Genomic DNA, 23,319 nt, shown 5'->3' on the forward strand with positions numbered 1-23,319 from the left:
CACTTGACTGCTCCCCTTGGGTTTCCGGCCTGAGTGGGGCAGTCTGGGCCTGGCTATGGAAAGAATGAGGCCCAGCTGACTCAGCTACCCCAGAGTCCCTCGCTGAGCCATTTGTAGATTCTAATCTGGGGTCCTCCCTGTCACCAGGAGCAGAGAGGAAAAGTCTCCAACCTGAGACTCCACAGGATCAAGAACCCCATGAAATGTGGGCACGGCCTCAATTCCAGGCCCAGCGAAGGTCACTATCAGTAGTGAAGCAAGGGTCCTTTCCTCTTTTATTAAGTCCAACTAGATAACGAGAAGGAGCAGAAGCTGTGGTTTCAGGCTGATGGGCCACAGGACCAACCAAGACAGCTTCTTGCAGAGACTACAGCGAGTGCCAAGGTCACCATCTGGGTGATGGTTCCATCAAGGGGCTTTCCATCCTCCAGCTGGCCTGGCCTCTTGTCGGGAGGGGTCCCTGGCTGTCAGTCCCTCCTCTGTCCTGAAGGCTGAGAAGACTGGCAGGAAGAACGGGGATCAGTGTCACAGAGAGGTTCCCATCAGGTTCACGGGGCGCCCGTTGTACCTCTTGGAAATGTCCGCCTCAATCTGAAAGACAGTGATACCGAGTGGGCGGGAGGCAGAGGCAGGGGGCCTCAGCTCTGTGGGGACCGGGCAGGTCTGCCTTTCTGCTCACCAGCTTCTGCAGCTCCCTGGTCTTCTCCAGCAGCAGGTCCAGCTTGGGCTCCAGGGCTGCCTGCTCCCGAAGCGCTTCCTGTTGCTTCTGCACCATCAGCTCCTTCTTCAGAGCCAGCAGCTGGGACTGCTTCAGCTTCTGCTGGAGGAGCTCAGTCACTCGGTCCACATACCTGGGCATGGCACTCAGGTAAGTGTTTGGTGTCACTGTGCAACCTGAGCGTCCCTGTCCAACTGTTAGAAAAGGTGAGCCCCGGGAAACCAAGTGTCTAATTGGCTCTCAGCCTCCGCATCCTTCAATCTTTTCTTGTAAGGAAAACCACTTCCGGTTCCCTATCCTACCTGGGAAGCAGGTTCTGCCTGCCCACATCAAACCATCCCACCTTGCCCCAAAGAGAACCCCCATCCCCGGTTGGGATGGTGCCATTATGGGAGGTAGGGATGAGGTCTAAGGGGTCATGGAGAGGAGGAGACAAGGTCAGGGATGCCCAAGATGGCAGGGTCCTGCCCTCAAACAGCCCAGTATCAAGGGGAAAGCCAGACCTCGGTGAGGCCAGGATCATAAACAGGTGCTGCATTCGAAGACTGGTGAGCCGGCCAATGAGATCCTGCAGCGCCGACACCATGGTGACCATCTTCGCTTTGGTCTGGCCCTGCAGGATGGCTGGAGCCAGCTGGAACTGGCTCACGGACAGGATGTCTGCCTCCTCACTCATCTCCACTGCTCTCTGGGACAAGAAGATCTCGAGCTGAGGACAGAAGAGGATTTGGTTCAAACCGAGAAAAGAACTCAGAAGCTAGGCCCTCAGACTGCTCAAAATGAAGAATAAGCTGAGTGTTAGCCTCTAGTTGTGGAGTTACTTTCTCTGAACACTTTTATTGCTGGAAACTCACCAATTATCACATGGGAGTTTGGGGCAGCCTCCCCTGCCACCTTTCAGTCCCCCATTGCTATCTCAAGCCTGACCACACCACAGACCCCTCTCCTTCCTCCCAGCCTGTGGGTCAGATAACTACAATGCAGAGATTCAAAGGGTTGTCTCTGCCCCAGTGAAGATATTTTCTCTCCACAGGAAGAATGAGATTTAGGGAACAGGAGTCCATGTTTGAGAAGCCCTGGATTAAGAAAAGGCTAGGAAGAATCAGAACCAGCCACATGTCTTGTCACTCTTATTCGACCAAAGAAACTTGATCCCTTTTATCGTCCTATAGCCCCTTGCTGGCAGTGGGGGTGCTGGGCAGAAAGAGAGGGAACTGGACTGGATTGGTGAGGACAAGGCCTTTCATGAGGCCTCCCCAGCCAGCAGGCCACCAAGAAGTGAGAAGACCCAGAGATTAACAAAGGCCCCCAGCTTCCCAGTCCCACAAAGAAGGTCCAAGAACACTGGCCTCTTACTCTAGGACATCTTAGCCATAGGGATGATACACAAACGAGAACACATCACTCCAAACCTCCTAGTTCCCTCAGAGTAAAAGCCACAGTTCCGACTCCCTTCATCTCTCTGAGCTCTTCTCCTTCCCCCAGCCCCCTGCTCAGCCACGGCCACCTCCTTATTCGTCACACGTGCAGGGCAGACTGCCACCTCAATGCCCCTGCAGCTAGGCCCCCTGCCTGGAAAGCTCTTCTGCCTGACATGGGCCTGGCTCTCTATGCACCCCTGCAGGTCTCAGCTTATGGATCACCTTCGCAATAAGGCCTTCCCTGACCACCAAGAGAAAACCACAGCCCTTCCCAGCACTCCCCATCTCCCTCCCTGGCTCTCTTTTTCTCCGTAGCACTGATGTTAACACCTAACATACTACATATTTTACTTATTTGTGTTGTTTCTTGTCTGCCTTCCCCACTAGAGTGTAAGCTCCATGAGGCCAAGAACTCTAACTGTCTTGTTCGCTGCTCAGCCCCTACAGATGGTACCAGGGGCTTAGGAGGTACGTGATTAACACTGTTGGACAAACGGGGGAGGGGGGCATCCTGATATGTGAGCCCCTGCTCCAGAACAAGGAAAGCATTCAGCGTCCTTCATGCATACAGGAAGGGTCAGGCCAGGTGTCTGGAATGATGCTGCCTATGCTGGTGCCAGGCCTCCCCCCACGTCACCCAGGGGACAAAGGTACCTCCATGAGCTCATCAATGAACTGATTCCGGGTCTCGGGGTATTCAAGAAGCGTCAGAGCATCTGGGCCCCTAGCAACACCTTCTGGAGCTGCCAGGAGGAGAGAGAAGTGATCAAGTTGCTGAGGGCTGGAGAAGACCCTTAAGTTTGAGAAGTCCTGGTGGGTGAACATGGGCACAGACTGCACTAAAGCCACTTCCTGTTCCAACCCAAGTCGGAGGGGTTACCCTTTCCCACATGTCTCAGCCCTAATCAGGCACTAGAGTTGACCCCAATCTGTGAGGAGGACCACAGAGCTGAGCTCCAAAGAATGGCAAGTTCCTCCCCTCTGGTGAGCGTGAAGTCCCGTCCTGCACTGCCCTCTAGTGGCTGCGATCATGGCTACAGCCTCTCAGCTTGGGAGAGGGGTAGGTCAGCGCACTTGGAAACACCTCCCCCAAACTGCCCCCGCCTCCCGCCCCCGGCAGAGAACAGCAGACCCTCATTCAGTGTCCAAAAAGTTGAGGGTTTATAGACTTAATTTTAAGAACTTCTCTCCATCCCTCTCTCCATCCCCCTCCATCCCATCATCAACGAGAGTTTGAAAAAAACAGGTAAATGTTCAAGAAGTCCAATCTTAGCAGTGCATTTTTTGTTTCTAGACACACAGGGGCACTCCCTGCCAGGGCTGCCGGGACCGTGCACTCACCCTGGGTTCCGGCTTCCAGCACTGTGATCTGCAGAGCAGCGGCATCATCTCCCCAGTCTATCTCATCACCCCCTGTTTCCTAGGTAAAGAGCAAAGGACCCCAGCGGTGCAGGGAGAACTTACTCCCAGCAAAGGGAGCCAGAATAAACCAAAGCCCTCAATAATAAGTTCAGCGATGGCACATTTCAACCATATGAAGGACTTGCAGCCCTGACGGAAGTGGCAAAGATGGCAGTGTGGGCCCACGCAAGTTGCTACCCTCATCCCTGCTTTGTGGGTACCAACTGCCGATCCCCTCACACCTGCCCCAAACACTGGAAGAAAGAGGTCAAAACACTGATCTGTCACTACGGAAACTCTGTCTCCCTCTGGACTACACCTGGTCTGAGAGCTATGAACTTCAAGTGATGCCTTTAAAGACAGATAATACTTTTCTTATCACCAAAGCAGCAACCACAGGAAGTCCTCAGAGAGATGGACCAAGAGGGCATGCTAACCTTTGAGTCGGACTCCAGGGAGATGCCCCAGTCAATTCCCACAGCCTGGGCAGAGATGCCAGAGTCAGCCCCTTCAGACGCCGCCTCCACCCCGAAGTCGCCCCAGTCAATCTAGAAGGGGAAAGAAGTGTTAGCTCACAGAAAACAATTCCCCGAGGCCTTCCCCTAGGCCTCAGCCGCCTCAGCAGGGAGCACCAGCACACTGTGGAAACTGGAACGGCCTCCAAGCTTCCCAAAGGATAGCCCATCTTCAGAGAGCTCACGGGACTGAAGCGATCCCAGTTCAGAGCCCACCCGCCTGCTGGCCCTCCTCAATGCTCATCTATTCCCTGGTCTCAAGAAAGCCAGAAAAATAAAGAAGTAGGGCCTTCTCACAGGAATACCCCTTTCTTCTCTCTGGACTCTGGATTCAAACTGGACCTGGACCACGTCTGAGGGGAGGAAGCGGCTCTCACTCGGCCTGTCTTACCGCGTCGTCCTCCACCTGCTCAGGAGGCTCCTCAAGGTGCGGCCGCTCCACCACCGAGGGCTCCGAGCCGGTCCTCCACTCATACACCGTGGAGTTGCCCCGCGTCTGCACGTACCGCAGCATTGGCAACACCTGCTCTGCGGGGCTGCAACAGAGCACACGAGTGACCCTCCTGCCGCCCACATGTGAAGCCAGCGCTGGGCTCAGCCTGGGCCATCAGGGCAAGTGGGCAAGGCTGCCACAGGTTCAAGTGGAGAAGAGAGCACAGACGGGGGGAGGAGGTGAACTCTCCCCTGGCTCAGGAGAAACTGAAGCCCTCATTACCTTTCACACACAAACCCCACGCAGGCCTGGTACAGATCAATGGCTTCCCCTAGGGACTGGGCCCCCGCCCCGATCTCGGCCAGCTGACTCGGCAGGTCCTTCACCAGGGCCAGCAGTTCTCTCCGGACGTTGTCCCCCTAGAGAGGACCGAAGAGGTGGGCTCAGACACAGGTGGTGGGAAGCAGAGACCAATAGATTAAAGAAAACGCCTGAAGACTAGCAATCGGCAAGAAACTGGCCCAGGAAGGGCACAACCAGGCTGAGAGGGAAGCCCTTTCCAGAAGCAAAGGAGTTGGGCCCAGGAAGACAGACAGAGGCCCCGGGTGTCTGTCCTCCCCGGCGGTAGCTCACGGTGATGCCGGCTTACCGTGACACTGGCTCACCATGATGCCAGCTCACTGGGACGCCCTCACCGCGATGCCCGCACCATGATGCCGGGGGCTCACCGTGATGCCGTACTGCTTGCACGAGTGGTAGAACTGCTCCCGCATCTCAGCGGCCCCCGCCTGGCCCTCCTCCTCCTTGCGGCTGTATTCTTGCTGCAGCTGCTGGCACTTGGCGATCTGCTTCTTCAGTGAGGGGATCTCGTAGTTGACATTCCGAACCAGGAGGCTGGAGAGTTCAACTGAGAAGGGCCCAGGAAGTTCACCCCAGGCTCCCACATCATAAGGCAGGCATGCCCCAAGGACTCACACAAATATTCCCCAGCGTGGTGACAAAGTGCACAGGGTTGGCCTCCCAGCTCCTCCCCTTCCTGCCTGTGCATCCCAGGACAGTCATTTAACCTCTCTGGCCCAATCCTCTTCTATAAAACAGGGACAATAGTGTGTATCATGAGGATTGAAGGAAGAGAATCCTTATAAAACACAAGTACAATTCCTTGCATTTAGTAGGTGCTCAGTAAATATTAACTACTATAATTATTTATACTATTATAAAACAACCCAAACTGCAGCTGGCCCTTTAGTTACTTTCTCAGGCATCTGACATGGCCCCCAGGACAACCCGTGCCTCTTCGGCTCAGGGTAGCAGAGGGAGTGAGTCATCAAGAGGTGAGCGGTGGAAGACCCCCCTACACCTGCTCGGTCAGGCTCGGCAAATGCCACCTGCCCGGTGGCGGTCCTCCTCCCAGCACTCTTCATGGGATTTATTTTTCCCACCTCACAATCATCTACATCCCAGCCTCTTCCCCGACATGGACTGTGCCTCCCAGAAGCCCAGGGTCTCAGAACTCAGGGAGTGGGTTTCCCCATGGATGCTGGGCCTCCCAGGTGGGGCCACTTTACCTAGGTAGGTGTTGTCCTTCTCATACAGGGCTACAATCTCCTGCCAGTCCTAAGAAAAGAAAGGGGAAGTGAGCCGGAACAGCACTCAGCAGCCGCATCCCAGCTCCATCCCCCAACTGGGGAGGCTCTCCCACTCTTTGCATCACATCAGGCACAAACTCCTTGCCCTTCTTCATAATTCTGGCTGGACCACCCACTTTATTTTAAGAGTGTGGCACCAATGAGCGATTCCCCAAAGCAGCAGGTCTGAAAATGTACACCCAGGGGCAGGACCTGCTTTTGGCATAAACTATGGAGAAACAGAGAAAGTTCAGGAAATATTCCACGTTGGCATCTCCAGTGGATCTTCAGAGAGACCAGACTGGGCTCTGACCCCGTGGTCCAGACGTCTCCAGCTACACATTACCACTGTCGCCCACACTTGCCTTCATTCGCTGTGAGGAGTACCGGCCAAAAATATTTTTTGTGGAGGCTTCAGTGCCTTTGAGAAGCTCCACGATTCTTAGGCAGTGGAAGTAGTGAATGTCTGGAAAGCAAGGAAGAGCAAAGACTTTGGGGATTACAGTCTCTTCCCCACCCACTCTGGCCAACACACATGGCTGACTCGTGAATATGCCAGTAACTCTGGCAGGCACAGCCCTCCCCTTCCTTACTTTGTGTTGGAAACCAGCGCGTATACCCCCAAGTAAAAATCCCTCTTTCTTTAGGGGTTAGTCCTGTGGCTAAACAAAAGGAAGCAGCCCAGCTGATACATACTACCCCAGGAAAGAGGGGGGTTCCAGTAATGTAGCCCCTAAACACTCACAGGACCCAGAGAGCAGCTGGGCGATCTCCTCGCTCTCCGGCATGTCCTGGATGGCAGCATTGATCTTCTCTCGGATGGTTAACACCAGACTCTGCCACTTCAGGTTGCAGTGCCTTCTGTCCACCAGCCAGTCTGCATGAGAAACACCCAAATCACCGCATTCCCATTCACGTGACCAAAATTTCATCACTGATTCAAGTGAAATAGGCTAAGACATTGGCTAAGAGTTATATTCATATCCGGTAAGGTGTCGGGGGGTCACAGGAGGATGGGAATGAAGACAGACCCAAAGGGATGCCTGGGGCTAAACAGACTCTGGCAACCTGACTTCATCCGCCGTGTGACTTTTATAGAGCAACTCCCTCGACACCGGGATAAAGAAAAACTTTACATTCGTCCTGACATCAAAGTGCCACTTTTGACCACTCTAAATTCTCCACAGTATTTTTGCTTCTATGAGTAATTATATCTTTCTTACTGACAGAGAATGCTATTCAACTTCCACTTCCTCAGGGCTGGGATTAACCATGACAATGGAAAATACAAGATGATTATGCCAAGGACCAGATGAATGAACGCCTGCAAAGCCCCTAATACCTTCAGCGCCCTAAAGACTAGGTAACACTGGTCTGTTCTTACCAGTGAAACACCATCCTGCACACATGTATACCAACGTTACTGACCTCCTGGATTCTGGGCCCAGATTTGTGTTTTTAGTAGAGGGTGTGGGTGGATGAGAACCCTGCACATTTCCTCAGTAGGAGAGAGCTAAGAGCTAGACTTTGTGGTCAGAAGATCCTGGCTTCTAATTATCAACTTTCTTTGGCAAGTCTCTCAACCTCCCTGTGCCTCAGTTTCCCTACGTGTAAGATGGGTATGATAAAGATACTGAGTACTAGAGGGAATGAAGGTAAAATACTGGGCACTGTGCCTGGCACATGCAAGGGCTCAAGAAGTTATAAGTGATCCTCATTTTCACAATGCCATCTACATAAAACAGCACCTGGTACAGAGGAGACCCTCAGTGCATGATTATGGTTCCATTGGTCCTTTTCATGACCAATAACAAGCACATACATCAAGAATGTACATCTGCTGAAGGGCTGGGACAAATTCGAAATGAAGCTAAAGGAGCTCACTAAGGGGCCATCTTAATAAATCTGCCAACTGGCCAAACACCGGGGTCCCACTCTAGCTACCAGTTTACTCCCTCTGCTGTATTCCTCTAAAATCTTCACCAAGAAAAATTCCGTAGATGTCACAGAAGAAGCAAAGGCATGAGGCAGTTAAACATATGTAACCTTAATGACAAACCCAGCATCAAATCAATTAATCCAATGATGATTTAAAAATCCAGGAGCTGTGTACTTGCCCTGGACGGGTCAGAATCAAGCAGTCCTTCCCTGGCTCTGAACTGGGAAGGAGGTATGTAAAACCAGATAGAGACAGCAGGGAGATGGCCTGGCCACTAAGTTTTTTTTATTTAAAAAAAAAAAAAAGTCTTTTATTTCCAACTGGTTTTATGTCCCTCTTCTTCCTAAAATCAAGAGGAGATGGAAGTTTTAAAAAAGAGGTTTCTTTCTGGCATTAAACAACAAAAAAAAAGCATAAGATGCTGGAGCCTGACTTAGATTCTAATTTCAGATCATTCAACAGCTGACCATTTTTAAGGTAAGCCCTTACCCTCTCTGCGCCTGAACGATATGACTGACAACACATGTTATAAATGTTGAAGCTGAAAACGCAGGTCAGGTACAGACCCGCTCCTCTTAGAGAGGCAGGTCGGGCCACAGATGGGGGCATAGAACAGGGCAAGTGGTCAGCGCCTCAACAGAGACCTTGGGATGTCTGGGCTCCAGCTGTTGGTGACAGGGGGCAAAGGACCGGGCCTCCCCCTTCAGTCGGCTGAGCGGGGGCGCCCCTTCCTACCGAGCAGCTTGTTGGTCTGGATGTCGATGGGCACGTGCTGATGGTCCTGGCAGGAAAGACGGCGGGGAACAGGGCGTGAGCGCTGGGAAGGGACGTGCCACTCGCGCGCTCATTTCACCGACCCCACAGCCACCCTGCGGGGCCAGCAAGACCGGCCGGGGAAGGCTGAGCCCGGGAGGGAGCCCCGAAAAGCAGGTCAAAGACGGACGGGTTGAACTCAGTCCAGAGGGTCCCAGGCCAGCCCCCCATTTCCCCAGCTCCTGTCCCCCGACCTGCATCGTCCCTCCACTTCCGCTTCCGGCCAGAGACCCAGACCTGCCCCGCCTATCACCAATTCAGCGATTGTGTGGCTGAGCCTCACTTCAGGCACAGACTGGCCTTTTTGAGCCACGTCACCGGCTTCCTCAGAGCCAATCGGGGCGCGAGCTCCACCCCTGGACTCAAGCCCCACCCACCACGGGGCTCCTAGTGGCTGAGCCCTGGAGGGGCGGGAGAAAAGGAGACAGCCAATGGGAGACGCGAGGCGGGCTCAGGGCTTGGGAGGGGCAGGGGCGCCAGGAAAGGCTTGCAGTGACGGCGTGTTCGCGGCAGGCGGCGCCCGAGAGCCGATCCCTGCCGCTTCCAGCCTGGCAGGCACTGAGCCCTCTGCGCCAAGGATTAGCGCGTTTGCGGACAGGGTCTTGGCGCCTCGCTGGGCGACCTGCAGGTCTTTAGAAACGCCTTCTTGTCTAGCCTTGCTTTACAGTCCATCGATCTTAGTTTGGAGGTCTCTTGTCGCTCTTGTCACACATTGCCATCTCATTCGGTTTATCTAATAGACAAGTGTTGAGCACCTGCTACGTGTTGTGTGATTAGGGAAGGGAACGGGAGGGAGGAGGGTCAAGGGAGGCGACTCAAAGATAACACCTAAATTGAGTGTTAAAGGAAGAGCTGCAGAAAGTGGGCGATGTGAGAGGGGTGTTCCGGGTGGAGGAGAGTACAGACAAAGCTTTGCAGACCACAGACTGCAAGAGAGGTGCAGGGAACAAGCAGCCGGAACTGACAACATAATTGGCAGGGTCCAGTGCCAAATGAAAATGCAGGGCCCCTTGTTTATAAATATGAACGATTTCAAGAGGGCACGCATAGGTCTGGCACTCATGATGCCAACCCTGCAGGGAAAGGCCAGCCTCTGTCCAGTGGAAAGTACGAGGTAGGGAGTGACTGGAGAAGAGATTTAAAGGCAGAAGGGTCGTATCTTATATCCTCATTAAGGAACTTGGACTTCACACTGGCAGACAGAGAGGAACCGCTGGAGAGGTTTAAGGGTTTGAGGCTTGAGGTAGGGAGGGACCTGTACAGATTGGCTGCAAAGAAGATGGAAGTGTGGGAGATAAGACTGGAGACAGGAAGACTATCAGGAGGTTTTTATGCTAGATTAGGGCCTGACCTGGGACAGAGGCACGAGAAGGAAGAGAAGTTCCGGATTTGAAAGGTGTTTTGGAGGAAAATGGACAGGACTTGGCAATCGGCTGTGTGGGTGGGGGAGAGGGACAGCAAGGATGACACCTAAGTGGTTAGATGGGAGTACCCCCATCTAAGACAGGGATGCAGGGTGCTGAGCCAAAGGTTGAGGGGGATGGTATGTCAGCTTTGAACTTGTAGGGTTGGTGGTGCTGGGAGACCTCCCTCAGGTGAAAAGTGTGCAGGAGGCACTTGGGTCTATAGCTCTGGAGTTCAGGGAAGCCATGGAGTTGGGGATACAGCTTTGGAGAGCACGGGCTGACTGATCTGTGGTCCAGGTGCTGGCTGAAGCTGAGGGAGCAAGTGAGACTGGGCAAGAAGTTGGTAGGGTGAAGAGAGAAGATGGGCTGGGGAACTCCAGGGCTGGGTGTGCCAGTGTGCACCTCTCCCCTTCCAGGCTGTTAGCTCCCCCAGGAGGCTCTGCCTGGTTCTTTCCAAATGACCCCTCCACCTCTGCCTTAGTGCATTACTTGGGACTCAATAAATTTTTATTGAGCTGCATGGTGTGATAGGACAGTGAGAAGACCTAGATTCCTGCCTAGTGAGATCTTGGACCATTTCCATAACCTCTCTGCCAGCCACAGTTTCCTCCCTGACTATCTTAGAGTATTCCTATTTACAGGCTTAAATAAATAAACATACTAGATGTACATAACTCTTTATAGTTTATGGCATGCTTTCATACATTTTCTTTTTTGTTTGTTTATTTTTGTTTTTTGGGGGAGAGGTAATTAGGTTTATTCATTTTTATTTATTTTTTAATGGAGGTGCCGGGGATTGAACTCAGGACTTTGTGCGTGCTAAGCATGTGCTCTACCACTGAGCTATACCCTCCTCCCTTCATACATTTTCTCATTGTTTGCAAACTCTGTGTTTGTGTATGAAACATTAATCATTATTGTTACAGAATGGTTGAAAGACTTCCCTAAAAATGGCTCATAGAGCAGAACTAAGGGCCTCCTCAGGACTCTCTCATGGGAATTTGGCTCCGATCTTAAGAGTCCTGACTCAGGCTGTAGGAATTGCTGGGGCTCCCCCATGATTAAACAAACACTTTCTGGGCTCCAACTATGTGCTCCTGGCTCCCTGGGACATCCCAAGAAGCATGGCCCTGCCCCACCCTCAAGGTGCATCTCTCCTCCTTGAACCAACAGGCAGGGCAGGGCAGGGTGAGTCTGGAGGCCCAGCCCTGGTGAGTTGGTGGAGGCAGACCACGGGCACTTCACCTCCACCCACCTCCCCAGCCGGCAGTGCCCCGGGTGACTCACGTGGAACAGAAGGCTGTTTGAGAACAGTTCTGCCCAGCTGCTGGCCTGAGGGTGGTGGCCTCGGAGAGCATAGGAGTGTGGTTTTTGCACAGTATCTGCACCGTTTGTCCTTTTCCAAGGCCATAGAGCACCTCAAGGCTGATGGGCAGATAAGCACACAAGTGGTCTGGCATCCAGGGCATCGAGGTCCCTGGGGCCACCATCATCTGGAAGGTGGCAAGGAGAGGATGTAGGGGGCTTCCAATTGGGAATCTCTCAATTCTCTGCTGATTTAGCAGGTGGGATGCTGTCTGGGGGAGGGGCAGGCAGCACAGAGGCAGATGGGGAGGAGCGAGCAGGCCTGTGGCAGCTTTGGACAGGAAAGTACAGAGCCCCAGGGTACTATGTGTTCAGGCTGCCTCGCCATCCTTTGTGGTGCTTGTTAACTTGCTTATTAAGTGATAGTCACGCGTCGCGTGCCAGGGTAGATCTAAATGTTTTACAAGCCTTATCTAATTTGATCCTTCCAACAACCTTGAAATGTGGGTACTGTTATTAGCCACATTTTAAAGGCAAGGGAACCAAAGCTTAGGTAGTTAACTAACTTGTCCAAGATCATAGCTGGTGGTTGCTGAGGCTGGGATTCAAATTCAGGCCTGCCTGGCTCCCCAGCCTGCGCTCTTCTCCGAGGGATGTGATTTCCCCTGCAGACCCACCTCCTCCATTCACACAGCTCAGCCACCAAAGCCTCCCGCCCGAGGGCCTCTTCCTCCCTCCTCTTCAGCCTGATTCCCACTTTCTCCATGTTGTTGGGCCAGGCACTTAGAACCCCCACCCTTGTAGTCCCTGCCCTTTTCCAAAGTTCTTTATTACCACGCCCCATTCAGGGCAAGAAGGCCCATGGCTTATGTTCCTGGCATGGCCATAAAAAAGAAGTTTCCTCTTGACATTCAGATAATCCATATGTTTATTACTTTATGGTCCACGTCTTCTGTGTGTTTGCTGACAGCCACACTGACTGTAGGGTGTGTGTGTGTGTGTGTGTGTGTGTGTGTGTGTGTGTGTATCTATCTGCCTGCTGGAGACTCTGAAAGCTCTGGAAACTCAGCATTCTCAGCTGGGGCTCTTGCTGCTAGCAGTGTGACCTCTGGGTGGTTTTTTTTTCAGTCTATCTCCCCAACTAGTCAGTGAGCATCTTGAGGGCAGAGTTCATCTCTGTAACTCCAGCACCTGGCGTGACACCTGACATGGAGTGTCAGGTGCTTGGTGGATGCTTGTAAAGGAAGGAAGGAGTGAAGGTGCAGCAGGTGCAGGAAGGCACTTAGTGGTGAGTGAGGACCATGATCACTCGGTCTGGGAAGAGGGCTATGTATTCCCCGCTCTTTTCCTCACCCTTCCCTCTACAGCTCAGGACTTGGAGTCACTTGAACTAGAGGGGAGAGTTCAAGGTGAAGACATCAGGGCTGGTTGGCTTCATGAGTTAAGCACAGGCCAGAAAGCCCATGAGGGGCCAGTCAGCTGGGTTGTGCTCTGGGGCCAATAATTGCCCCATAAACCCTGGCCAGCCATGCTCTCCTCATCCCTTCACCTTTGTTAGTCTTTTGGGGAAAACAACTCACTGGGTGGCCTTGTGAATTGGGTCCAAGGTGTCATCTTCTCAGGATGCCACTGCATTTTATTGTTTCACCCTTCCCATCATGGCAGGTGGAGGGAATCTGCTCTTCCAAGGGGAGGGAAACCAAGTCCACAGCCCAATGCTCCATCTATCAGCCTCCTTTCCCATATGGCTCAATGTTAGGTACTCTCCACTTGCCAGGCACTATTTGCCAAGATGCTGGGGACCTTAACATGAAAACATAGTCCCAGCCCTCAAAGCAAGTGACAGTATGATTTGTGAAGGGCTCACCACATTCTAAGTCCCATGACAGCTCGCCCAGAGCCCAGCACTGTGCTCATGCAAAGTCAGTGCTTAAAAAAATCAGTACAAACAAAACACGAGGTATGCTCAGAGTGCTCAGGGAACAGAAGGAAGGAGTAGCCAACTCAATTTCAGGGCAAAGGCGTGGGAAGGGGGTGGAAAACCATCAGAGCAGGCTCCTGAGGGAAGTACCACTTGAACTGATTCTTGTAGGATGGAAGGGGATTGCAGTAGAAGAGAGAGGAGAGAGGGGCGGAGTGTAAGTGATGGATGTCATTCTAGAAACAGGGAGTAAATAACACCACAAAGCACATAGATAAGAGAGAGAGCATGGCTGTTCCAGAAGAAGTTTATTGTGGGAGTCTGAGATGTTTATGGGAAGAGTGGAGAGAAATTAGATTGAAGAGATTGGCAAGGTGAGACAATGAAAAACCCTCAGGTCCATGACAAAGGGTTGAAATTTAATACAATAGACCAGGGTTCCCAACCCATAGGCAGCAGATGCCTGGAAAGATAGAGAATTGTGCAGAGAGTCCAGGAACCCATAAATGCAGTTGTGTTGTTTTACTGCGTCCTATGGGCAGGTGGAGAAGTCTTTCTACATTGAGAAAGGATCCTTTCAGAGAACAGGAAGCCCAGACGGCCAATACATGTATGAAAAGATGATCAGTCTTATTAGAAATTAGGTGTGTCATTAACTAGGGCTGCTGGGACAGATGCCCACCAACTAGGTGCCTTAAAATATCAGAACCATGTTCTCTCACAGTTCTGGAGGCCAGGAGTCTAAAAGCAAGGGGTCAGCAAGGTTGAGTCCCTCCAAAGGCTCTGAGAGACAGTCTGTTGTGTGCCTCTCGCTTGGCCTCTGGTGGTTGCAGACAATCCCTTGCTATTGTGGCTTCATCGCCCCAGCCTCCGCTCTGTCGTCACATGGCGTCCTCCCTGCGTGTCTCTGTATCTCTCCTCCTATAAGGACATTAGTCCGTGGATTGAGGGCCCACCCTAACCTAACCTCAGCTGAACTAATTACACCTGCCAAGATCCTATTTCCAAATAAGGTCACATTCTGGGGTTCTGGGTGGACATGAATTTAGGGGGGACACTATTCAATCCAGGGAAATGCAAATACAAAGGCACAAAGATTACGACTTCGCTCCCATCATATTGGCAAGTATTAAAATGCCTGTCTGTGCCTCAGGTCATGTTCACCAGAGGTAGGTGAAGGTCTGGGGGCAAGATGCTGACTAGGGATCACTTCCTACGAGAGGAAGCAGACAGAAGTAGGATTGGGCAGAGGGAGAAACCCACCTGTAATGCAGGCCTGAGAAAGTGCCAGGGAGTTTACTGGGGAGATCTGGATTGAGTATTGGCCCTCCAAGTGCCCTTCCTGGGGCTGAAATGGCTGGACTTCATATCCCGGCTGCAGGCTGCCCTAGAAGGGCAGGCTTTGGGGAGAGGGGCTCTCTGCAGCTGAGGCAGGCCCTGAAGTTGCTGACAGCTGGAGGCTGACAGCTGAGGAAGGCAGCAAGTCCCTCCTCAAAGGGGATCTGGTTGGCACACTCATTGTCTACCACACTCTGACAATACAGAGATGGTCAAAACAAAGAGTGTGGCAGGCCAAAAATGCTCCCCGCCACCCCCCAGGATGTCCACATCACATCCCTGGAAACTGTGAATGTGACCTTATTTGGAAAAAGGGTCTTTGCAGATGTAATTAAGGAAGGATCTTGCCATGAGGGGGGACCACCCTGGGTTATCCGAGTGGACCCTAAATACTATCACAAGTGTTCTTGTAAGAGAGAGGCAGAGGGAGATTAGACACATGGAAGAGGAGATGGTGATGTGAAGATGGAGGAGGAAGAGATTGGAATGATGTGGCCACAAGTCAAGGAAGGTAGCAAGGAACTGAGTGTCCCTGAGGGATCATGGCCCCTCTAACAACTTGGCCTTAGCCAGTGAAACTGATTTGGGACTTCTGACCTCCAGAACTGTGAGAGAATACATTTCTGTTGTTTAAAGCCTTTGAGTTTGTGGTAGTTTGTTACAGTGGCCACAGGTAACTAACACAAAGAGTAATGGACGATTGCTAATCGGGCTGTAATGTGGTGAACACACTCAGAGGATCTGAGTTCTCACGTGTGGAACATTTGGAGCAGATTCTGGAACCCAGTTCCCATGAATATTGGCTGTTTATACTCCCACTGCCCACTGAGGGCTCCCTGAAGGGACGAGTGGCAACCTCTCCAATGGCAGCCTCAACACCCACCTCAGACCCACCTCTGCCCGCCTTCCAGCTGCACCTGGTGTAGCCCCCACAAACCAATCTTTGGCCTTGCCTCGCTTATCACCGACCTGGCTGGGGGACCCCCAGGATCTCCTATTGCCTGGCCTCCCAGAGAAGGGGGAGTGCTGAGGAGAATGGCAGCCCCCTCTTCCCCCTGCTTTGGGAAATAAATATCCCTGGAGATTAGATCTAATCCCTGAGCTGAGATCAGTAAAATAGGAAAGATTTGTCAGGTCAGATTAGACCTGTAATCCAATGTGGCCCCATGGCCACGTTCCCCAACAGGGCACCAAGGTCCCTGGGGGCTCCCGCAGGTGTATTTTACTTGCTTGACTCAACAAGGACAAATTTCTGAAAATGCACACATTGCATCTTTGTATATGGAATATCATACTTGAGCTGGTTTTAAGAAGGTGCATTAAAAGGGGGAGAGTACTATAAAGCAATAAATCATCCTTGTGGGGGTAATCTGTTTCAGGGATAATCATAGTTTCTAGCCTTATCTCAAACTCCCCTCCCAACCCTGCTCCTCCAGGAAATAAATCTCCCAAAGGTCAGGGGTTGGGCCTGACTTTCCAGGCTGGTCCCTCCCAGGACGGGGAGGGGGTTGGCGCCTCCACAACCACACCTGGACCTGGTGACGTTCTTGGAAGGGCTGGCCACATGGGTGTCCACTGAATCCTGCCCACTGGGGCTCCTTCTCAAGTGTGGAGCTGAGATAGCAGGATTCTGCGCCTCCCCGGGTCGTGGACATCAGAGAGGCCTACATTTTGGAGTGGGCAGAATGAGTGCTTCCCGCACAAGCCCCCTCCTGTACAGATGGAAATGGTGAGCTGGCCCTTGGTTACTGTCCCTTGGGCTAGTGCTTCTCCCAATGTCCTTCCAGGAGCTTCCCAAGACCTGAGCTGTAAGTTTTCAGCCTCTCCTGATGTCTTCTGGGCTGGACATTCCACTCTCAGATAGACCAGGCTTTCAGAGAAAGTGACAGATCTAGAAAGCTGTGGGTGCCTTCCTGGGACAACTGTGTATACCTCTCAGAGTGGCAGGGGAAACTTACAAAACAATATCTTCAATTCACATAGACCCCCGGGGAGGTGATAACCTCATAGCAAGTCTGCTGCAGCTAAAACCACAGGAAGTGAAATAAATGGGTTTTCTCTCACATTTGCCTGCCCCAGGGAGAGTGGGACAAAGGCAACTGGCTACATTAAGAATTTCTTAAAGACAATACTGTTGTTTCTCACTTGCGTTTTAAAGCTTGCATTAAGTGCTTACTATGTAAGGTCTGAATCATTGATAGATAATTCTGGGCTCAAGGAGCTAAAATTCTATAAGGAAGGCAAATACACAACTATATCATTGCCAGTACTATCTATGTACATATATGTGTGTGTGTGTACATATATCATCAGTCATGGTGTATAGCATGGTTAATAGAAGCATGTGAATAAGCCCTGTAGGAACAAGAAAATTCCTGGTGGATTAGGGGGCATATTGATTCAGGCTTTGAGGGATGAATAGGAGTTTGTCTTGATTTACACAGGGAGTAGGGAAGCCATTCCTAATCTCACCTTCTCCAGCAGCCTCTGTACCCAGGATGGAAGGCAGAGAAAGGCCTAATGTGCGCATTCAGGGAGGGCTGGGAGAGGAGGCTGCAGAGGCTGGAGGGGCCCCATCCCAGAAAGGCCAGGCCAATTGGATCCCTGTATGGACCATGGGGAGCCTTTGAAGGACTGTCCACCTGAGGCTGGGGGGCAGGGGGCCCTAAATAAGATGGAGGCAAACACAACCTAAGAGGCCATGAGAAACTGAGCCAGGTAGAAGCAGGCTTGGTGATGATGGGGCAGGTTTGAGACTTGGTTAGTTAGAATTTAAAATGTAACTTGGAGGGAGAGCCAGGGAAAGGGTAATTATATGTCTTTTCTCTCCCCAGTGCCTTGCTCCGAGCCTGGCACATGACACAGTTCACGTACACACATACCCAGTCCGTGGAGGAAGGTAAGATTTCAAGGCCCCCGATGCCTACCTCTCCGAGAGAGAAGAAGGGGATGAGGGTGCTTGAGGTTGTACTGGGTCTGGAGAGCCTGGCCTAAGGAGGGGCTGATGCCCCCGCCCCTGCCCCTCGGGAGATCTTGAGGAAAGCCCTTCAGGTCAGGAGAACCACAGCCCCCCACCCAGCACCCGCCTGAGGCTTAGGGTGGGAGCAGACAGCTTGGGAACCGGTCTGCCAACCAGTTTAACCAGGGACCGGTTTCGACTCCAGAGTTCAAAGGAACTGAGTGCACCCCATCCTTCCCGGGCCAGCGGGAGCAGCGGCCCTTAACCCTTTCCAAATTGTGCCTGGGGCAAAGTCCAGGTGGCAGTTCATGCTGGAAAGGGGTCTGGCCTCCTTGGGGCATGAAATGGGTGGGGCTGACCTTGGCTGTAGCGGTGGGGTGCAACCAGGCACCTGAGAGGGGGGAAACTGAGGAGAGAGGCTCCCACGTCTCTCCCCCCGCAACCCCCTCCCACCCCAGACTTCCCCTGGGATTTCCTCCTCCAGGCTAGGCGGTCCCTGGAGGACCCTGGCTTCTGGGTGGGTACGGGGCGCTGGGATTGGATTTCTGGGGTGATGAATATTCATCAGCCAAGACGGCTCCTGCTTCTGTTTACTTAGCCGGGAGGGGCTGGGTTTCAGGTTCACCTTGACTCCTGGAGCTGCAACAGAGCAGGTACCGCTCCTGCACCTGTTTCTCCTGCACCTGCCACACAGCTGCTCCTACCCAGCTGTCCTGGCCTGAGTCTTGCCTGGCGCGGCACCCCGGAGGCACTGCCACCTCCCAAGTCTCCCTCCAGGGCAGCTCCTACACTCAGCTCCTTCTCTAGGGAAGCTCTCGCCTCCAGCCCGGAGCAGTCGGGATTACAGGTACAGGCGGAGGGTGGGCAGGTGGGGAAACCAAAGAAAGCACAGACTTGTCAGGGCACCCAGTTCTGCCTCCATGGCTGACAAGCCCAGCTGGAAGGGGGAACCAGGCATGCCTGCTGGCCCCCATCTCCCCCTAGGTGGGCAGGCAGAGCTCAACTCATCCCACTGGCTTCTTGGAGTCAATCCAGGCCTCCAGCAGAGCTCCTTCTGGGAAAGTTTCACTCCAGAGCAGTTCACTATTAACTCTTGCTGAACTGGGGCCTTCCACCTCCTCCCCCTCCAGCCTGGAGGACATTTCTGGCTGTCTGGTAGGAACATCTCCCTGTCCTATCCAGGGTACCGCAGTCTTATGCAGAGTGAAGAAGCACCACAGGGACCCTGCAGAGAGATGGGGGTCCTGGGTTTTGTCTTACGACATAGAAGCTGACTTGCTCCCTCAACCCCCTTCCACTCTTCCACCTCCGCCCCAGTCAATGGTTAACTTGTCCCAGCTCAGTAGGGGCCCAGCCCAGCCTGGGCGAGGCTCTTAGAGCAGCGCACAGAATCCAGCTGACATGGTGGGGGCTGTCCTGGGGTGCCCACATGCATGCCAAGGTGCTGACCACTACAGGCAGCGGGATGGGGGTGGTGGTGACAGGCTGTCCCAAGGCCCTTTGTGGGTTCTCAAGCTGTGCAAATAACGGAGGTGTAGCTGGCATCCTCAGGGCTGATTCCTATCATCCCATAGATTGTAAGGCCCCAGGGCAAGGGCCCAGCCCTCAGCTTGGCCTGCTCAGGGCTCTGCACAAGCAGATCAAACTCTAGGTCTGTTCAAAACCCCAAGTACCTCCCCTCCCCCGGCCCCCCAGTCCTCCTGTGATTAGGCCTGGATATGCAGTTGTAGGCATCTCGCTCTTTGCAACTTTGGATACCTGGAAAGTTTGGTTCGCATATCTTTTTTTTTTCTGAAGCAAATCAGATTTTATACTATCTTAGGGGTAGTTCACTATTTAAAAGAATCTTATAGCTGGGTTATTTTGTAAAACAAAGAGTAGTCTACTAATGTATCTGTTCTGCAAACAGACTGCATAGGTCAGGCTTGCCTAAAGGGCTTACATGTGCTCACATGTCCTCCTGGACAGAAAGGACAGTAAGGCCTGGCGGAAAAACATCCTGGACAGACCAGAGTTCAAGGCCAGGAGCCAAGGGCACCGATGCCTTGGTGCCTTGGTGAAGGCCCCAGGGCAGGGTCCCAGGGCTATTCCAACCTCTCTTTGTGGTTTTCTGACAAGTTCCTTGTGATCTATCGCTCCCTTTACTCCAAGGAGAGTGGATGCCAAGTTCAAATACCTGTGAAAGCGGGTATATTTTAACCGGCATAAGCAGAATTCATGTTGTCTCAAGGAGCTAGGCAGTTTGGTGGTTACTGTCATTCAAGAGCTGAATCCTCCACTCCCCAAGTTCCTTGGCAGCCCTGGATGGGCAGTGGTGGGGCTGTGGGACTTGCCCCAGACCAGGTGGCAACTGGGGCACCCACAGGCCAGGCAAGTGCCCCGTCCCTCCTTCCTGGCCCTCCCCACAGCTCCTTCCAGAAACCCATTCTGGAACACCAAGTTCCGTGCAAGGCTGTGCTAAGCCCAGATGGGGCAGGCTGCCAAAGCAAAGCTCTCAGGCTGTCCCCTCAGTGCTCACCTCTCCAGGGTGCCCTAAAAGTATTTATCTGACCACTCACTCCTCCTTCACTTTCTAAGTGGGAGCTGTACTAGATCTCCCTGGGAGTCCCTTGTTACTTGAGTTCAGCTCGTGGGACAAGGTGGGATCTGCTTCCTGGACAAAGAGGTGGGAAGGAATCCCCTGGGCATGTGCTCTGGGCAAGGAGATGGGTGTATGCAGCGACAGGGGACCACAACAGCAAGGGGGCATGGATGCAGGCACTCAGATCATTTCAAGCCTAGGTCAGCATCCTGCTTTCATTTTTCCTGAATTTGATATGTTCCCCCTCTAAAAAAAAAAAAATCCATACTCAATATGGAAAATCTGAGAATCAGATAAATAGGGAGGAGAAAATATCTCCTCCTCCTTCTGCACAACAAAAACCGGTGTTAATTACTTGTCAGATTTCTTTCTGGTCTTTTTAGAAAATTTAGTTCAGACCGTCAGTTTTTAAAAGGAGGTGATACACTTGCCTGGGCTTGGGCCAGCTGCCCAGCTCGCTTTTTGGTGAACTGTGACTACTGTACCTTCTTCCTCAGGACCTTCTCAGCCCACACCAGGGTCCTGAGAACCAGACCACCAACCTCTCCAGGCCTGGAAGTGTCTCCATCTCTAGTCACTCTGCCTGCTCTGTCATTGATCTTAATTCCTTTAGTCTACTGTCTCTTGTTCTTGAGACATCCAGGCAGCTTCTCCTGCCAGAACTTCCACTAGCTCAGACGGCAACTTGGTGGAACTTAGTAAAAGGTGAGGCCTCATCTGTGTCAGGATTCATCATGTCGTCTGTGGATTTCAGCCTGCCTGCCCCACCTCTGTGGGGTATCCTTATGGAGGATCCAGCCTGTGATAACCACATCCCACATGTACCTCTTGGCTCCCCCAGACCTCTTTTCAAATTTTCAGATCCCCTTAAAACCCCTGTCTTCACAGAAGCTGTACAGTGAAAGGGAGCCATCCCTCAGTAATTATTACATTACCATAAGGTTTACGTGCAAAGCATGCCTACCTCGTGGGCAGAGATTAACATTAGAACTAAATGTTAGGCTGGAAGGGACAGGGGAGGACAATGAGGTCCAGAGAAACAACTTGCCAGAGGTCATGAGGCTGGAACAGTTGCCAGGACCTCCCACTCTCAGTCTCAGGTTCCTCCCCGTTAGAAAAAACCCAGCTGCTCCTTTAGTCCCGCTGGTCATCACTGGGAAGCCCAGATTACTCTGAACAACATAAATATTTAATTTCGTAATGAATTCCAAGCAAAATGCTCAGAGTGTTTCTGTCCATCTGATACCAGCTGGTATCTGCCCACTTCTGGTAGCAGGGCCAGGAGGTGTAGCGGGAAGAGCTGGGGAAGGTGTCCAAGGCCTGGTTGCTGTGTGCCCCGGGCAGGCTGTTCACCTTCCTGCAGCCCTGACAGGCCTGGAGTCTCAAAGCTGCATGACAGTGGTGTGTGGTTGTCCCATTGTCCCCTCCACCTGGCTCAGATGGATTCCCCGTGGGTGTTTTCTTGGCCACCTCTTCCCCAGACCCTCTCTCTCCTCATATTTTCCAAAAATATCACATTACTTACCTGAATCCTGGGTTCATTTGGCCCCTCCTTCAACTCTTTCAATCCTGGCTATTAAAAGAGCCCCTGGTTAGGAGACTAAAAAGGCTGCTCCAAGCGACCTGCCCCTTCTCCCCACTGACCCCTTTCTCTCCCCAACCCCTATTCCTGTAGAGCACCCTCAGGTCTGGAAGCGCCATGACCGAAGTTGGTTGGTGGAAGCTGACTTTCCTCCGGAAAAAGAAATCCACTCCCAAGGTGCTATATGAGATCCCCGATACCTATGCCCAAACTGAGGGCAGCGCAGAGCCCCCGAGGCCTGACGGTGGGGACCCTGACAGCCACTTTAACACCCGCCTGGAGAAGATTGTGGACAAGAGCACAAAGGGCAAACACGTCAAAGTCTCCAACTCGGGCCGCTTCAAGGAGAAGAAAAAAGTCCGAGCCACGCTGGCGGAGAACTCCAACCTCTTTGATGACAGGGAGGGCAAAGGACAGTGAAGGGGGCCAAGGAGGATGCTAGCCACCTCCTCGCTCCCTGCCATCAGCCGGATCTGAGACAGGAGCTTGCCACGCTGGCCTTTTTTGGCCACAGCTGAAACCATGGGGTAGTTGAAGCCTGCTGGCGGGAAATATCTGGTTCTAAGTTTGTATTTATGTGCTCCAGCTTTCTGGAAGGCCTGAGAGATCCCAGGCCCTCCCACCCTCCCCCACCACACACAAAGGCACTCCAATTCAAGGATGAAAAGTCCCACTCAGGAAGGACAGCCCTCCTCAAAGCAGTGGCAACACCGGCAGGGAGGTGGCCAAGGCAAGGAGTGGAGAGGAGGAGCCGGACAGACCTCCCCGCCTCCCCTCCCAGGGCACAGGGTCAAGGGTGAGTTTGAATTGCTGCTCCTCCTCTCTTTCTCTACCTGTGACTGTTCCTTGGGTCAATTCTGAGAGTATATTTTCCAGAAGCCACGTGATGGTGGGTGGTTTCCTGGAGCTGAGGCGGAGGTGCTGAACTTGAGCTCACCTACTAACTCAAGTGGGAAACTTCCTGGAACTTTGCCCTCACGAGTGCAGCGGGGAGGGGACCCTGCAGAAGGCCAGATGAGGGACCCCTCAGGTTCCCGCACATACCCTCAAAGGGAAGCTGTACTGTCCCCAGGGGTCCAAACTCGAAAGGGGGTGGGAGAGCTCTGGCAGGAGCTAAAAGCAGCCAGTTCTCCAACCCCTCCTCCCCCTACTAGTATTTAAGACAGATCAGCCCCAGAGATGAGTCCTGGAGCCTTGAATTTTGTTTAAAAAAAATAATTGTAGGTTTTTCTCTTTTTGTAATAAACAATGCTGCAAAAGCAGAGAAACTATTTATGCTCTTGTCTTGCATTTACTGAGATGCTGTTTTTCAGGCCTTTACTCCCTTCATGTAAGTAAAATGGAACTTTGTGCTTAAAC

At 52.5% G+C, this 23,319-nt stretch overlaps 2 protein-coding genes across 2 annotated transcripts; one reads left to right on the forward strand and one right to left on the reverse strand.

The window, feature by feature from the left end:
* Positions 1 to 252: 252 nt before the first annotated feature.
* Positions 253 to 9,169, reverse strand: CDK5RAP3 (CDK5 regulatory subunit associated protein 3). The gene is made up of 14 exons (XM_006176394.3): positions 9,063 to 9,169; positions 8,791 to 8,836; positions 6,862 to 6,993; positions 6,482 to 6,582; positions 6,057 to 6,105; positions 5,217 to 5,395; positions 4,771 to 4,907; positions 4,447 to 4,591; positions 3,978 to 4,088; positions 3,481 to 3,559; positions 2,794 to 2,882; positions 1,222 to 1,427; positions 680 to 851; positions 253 to 591 (listed from the first exon to the last, which is right to left on the reverse strand). Exons 1-14 carry the CDS (start codon positions 9,066 to 9,068, stop codon positions 526 to 528), a joined length of 1,518 nt encoding a protein of 505 aa, XP_006176456.2. The 5' UTR covers positions 9,069 to 9,169; the 3' UTR covers positions 253 to 525.
* A 9,226-nt stretch (positions 9,170 to 18,395) lies between these two features.
* Positions 18,396 to 23,231, forward strand: PRR15L (proline rich 15 like). The gene is made up of 2 exons (XM_032457852.1): positions 18,396 to 18,644; positions 22,054 to 23,231. The coding sequence occupies exon 2, from the start codon at positions 22,078 to 22,080 to the stop codon at positions 22,378 to 22,380; it is 303 nt and encodes a 100-aa protein (XP_032313743.1). The 5' UTR covers positions 18,396 to 18,644; positions 22,054 to 22,077; the 3' UTR covers positions 22,381 to 23,231.
* Positions 23,232 to 23,319: the final 88 nt, after the last annotated feature.

Source organism: Camelus ferus, chromosome 16 (assembly GCF_009834535.1).
Source record: "Camelus ferus isolate YT-003-E chromosome 16, BCGSAC_Cfer_1.0, whole genome shotgun sequence".
In the NCBI taxonomy this organism is placed as follows: domain Eukaryota; kingdom Metazoa; phylum Chordata; class Mammalia; order Artiodactyla; family Camelidae; genus Camelus; species Camelus ferus.

What these genes read in the sequence shown, in the direction of transcription:
- CDK5RAP3 (XM_006176394.3), bottom strand. An exon ending in GCTGGAAGCCGGAACCCAGG is followed by an intron (nt 2,883 to 3,480) that starts GTGAGTGCACGG and finishes TCCTCCTGGCAG; the next exon opens with CTCCAGAAGGTGTTGCTAGG. An exon ending in TCATTGATGAGCTCATGGAG is followed by an intron (nt 1,428 to 2,793) that starts GTACCTTTGTCC and finishes TTCTGTCCTCAG; the next exon opens with CTCGAGATCTTCTTGTCCCA.
- PRR15L (XM_032457852.1), top strand. Translation starts at nt 22,078, where the DNA reads ATGACCGAAGTTGGTTGGTGGAAGCTGACTTTCCTCCGGAAAAAGAAA.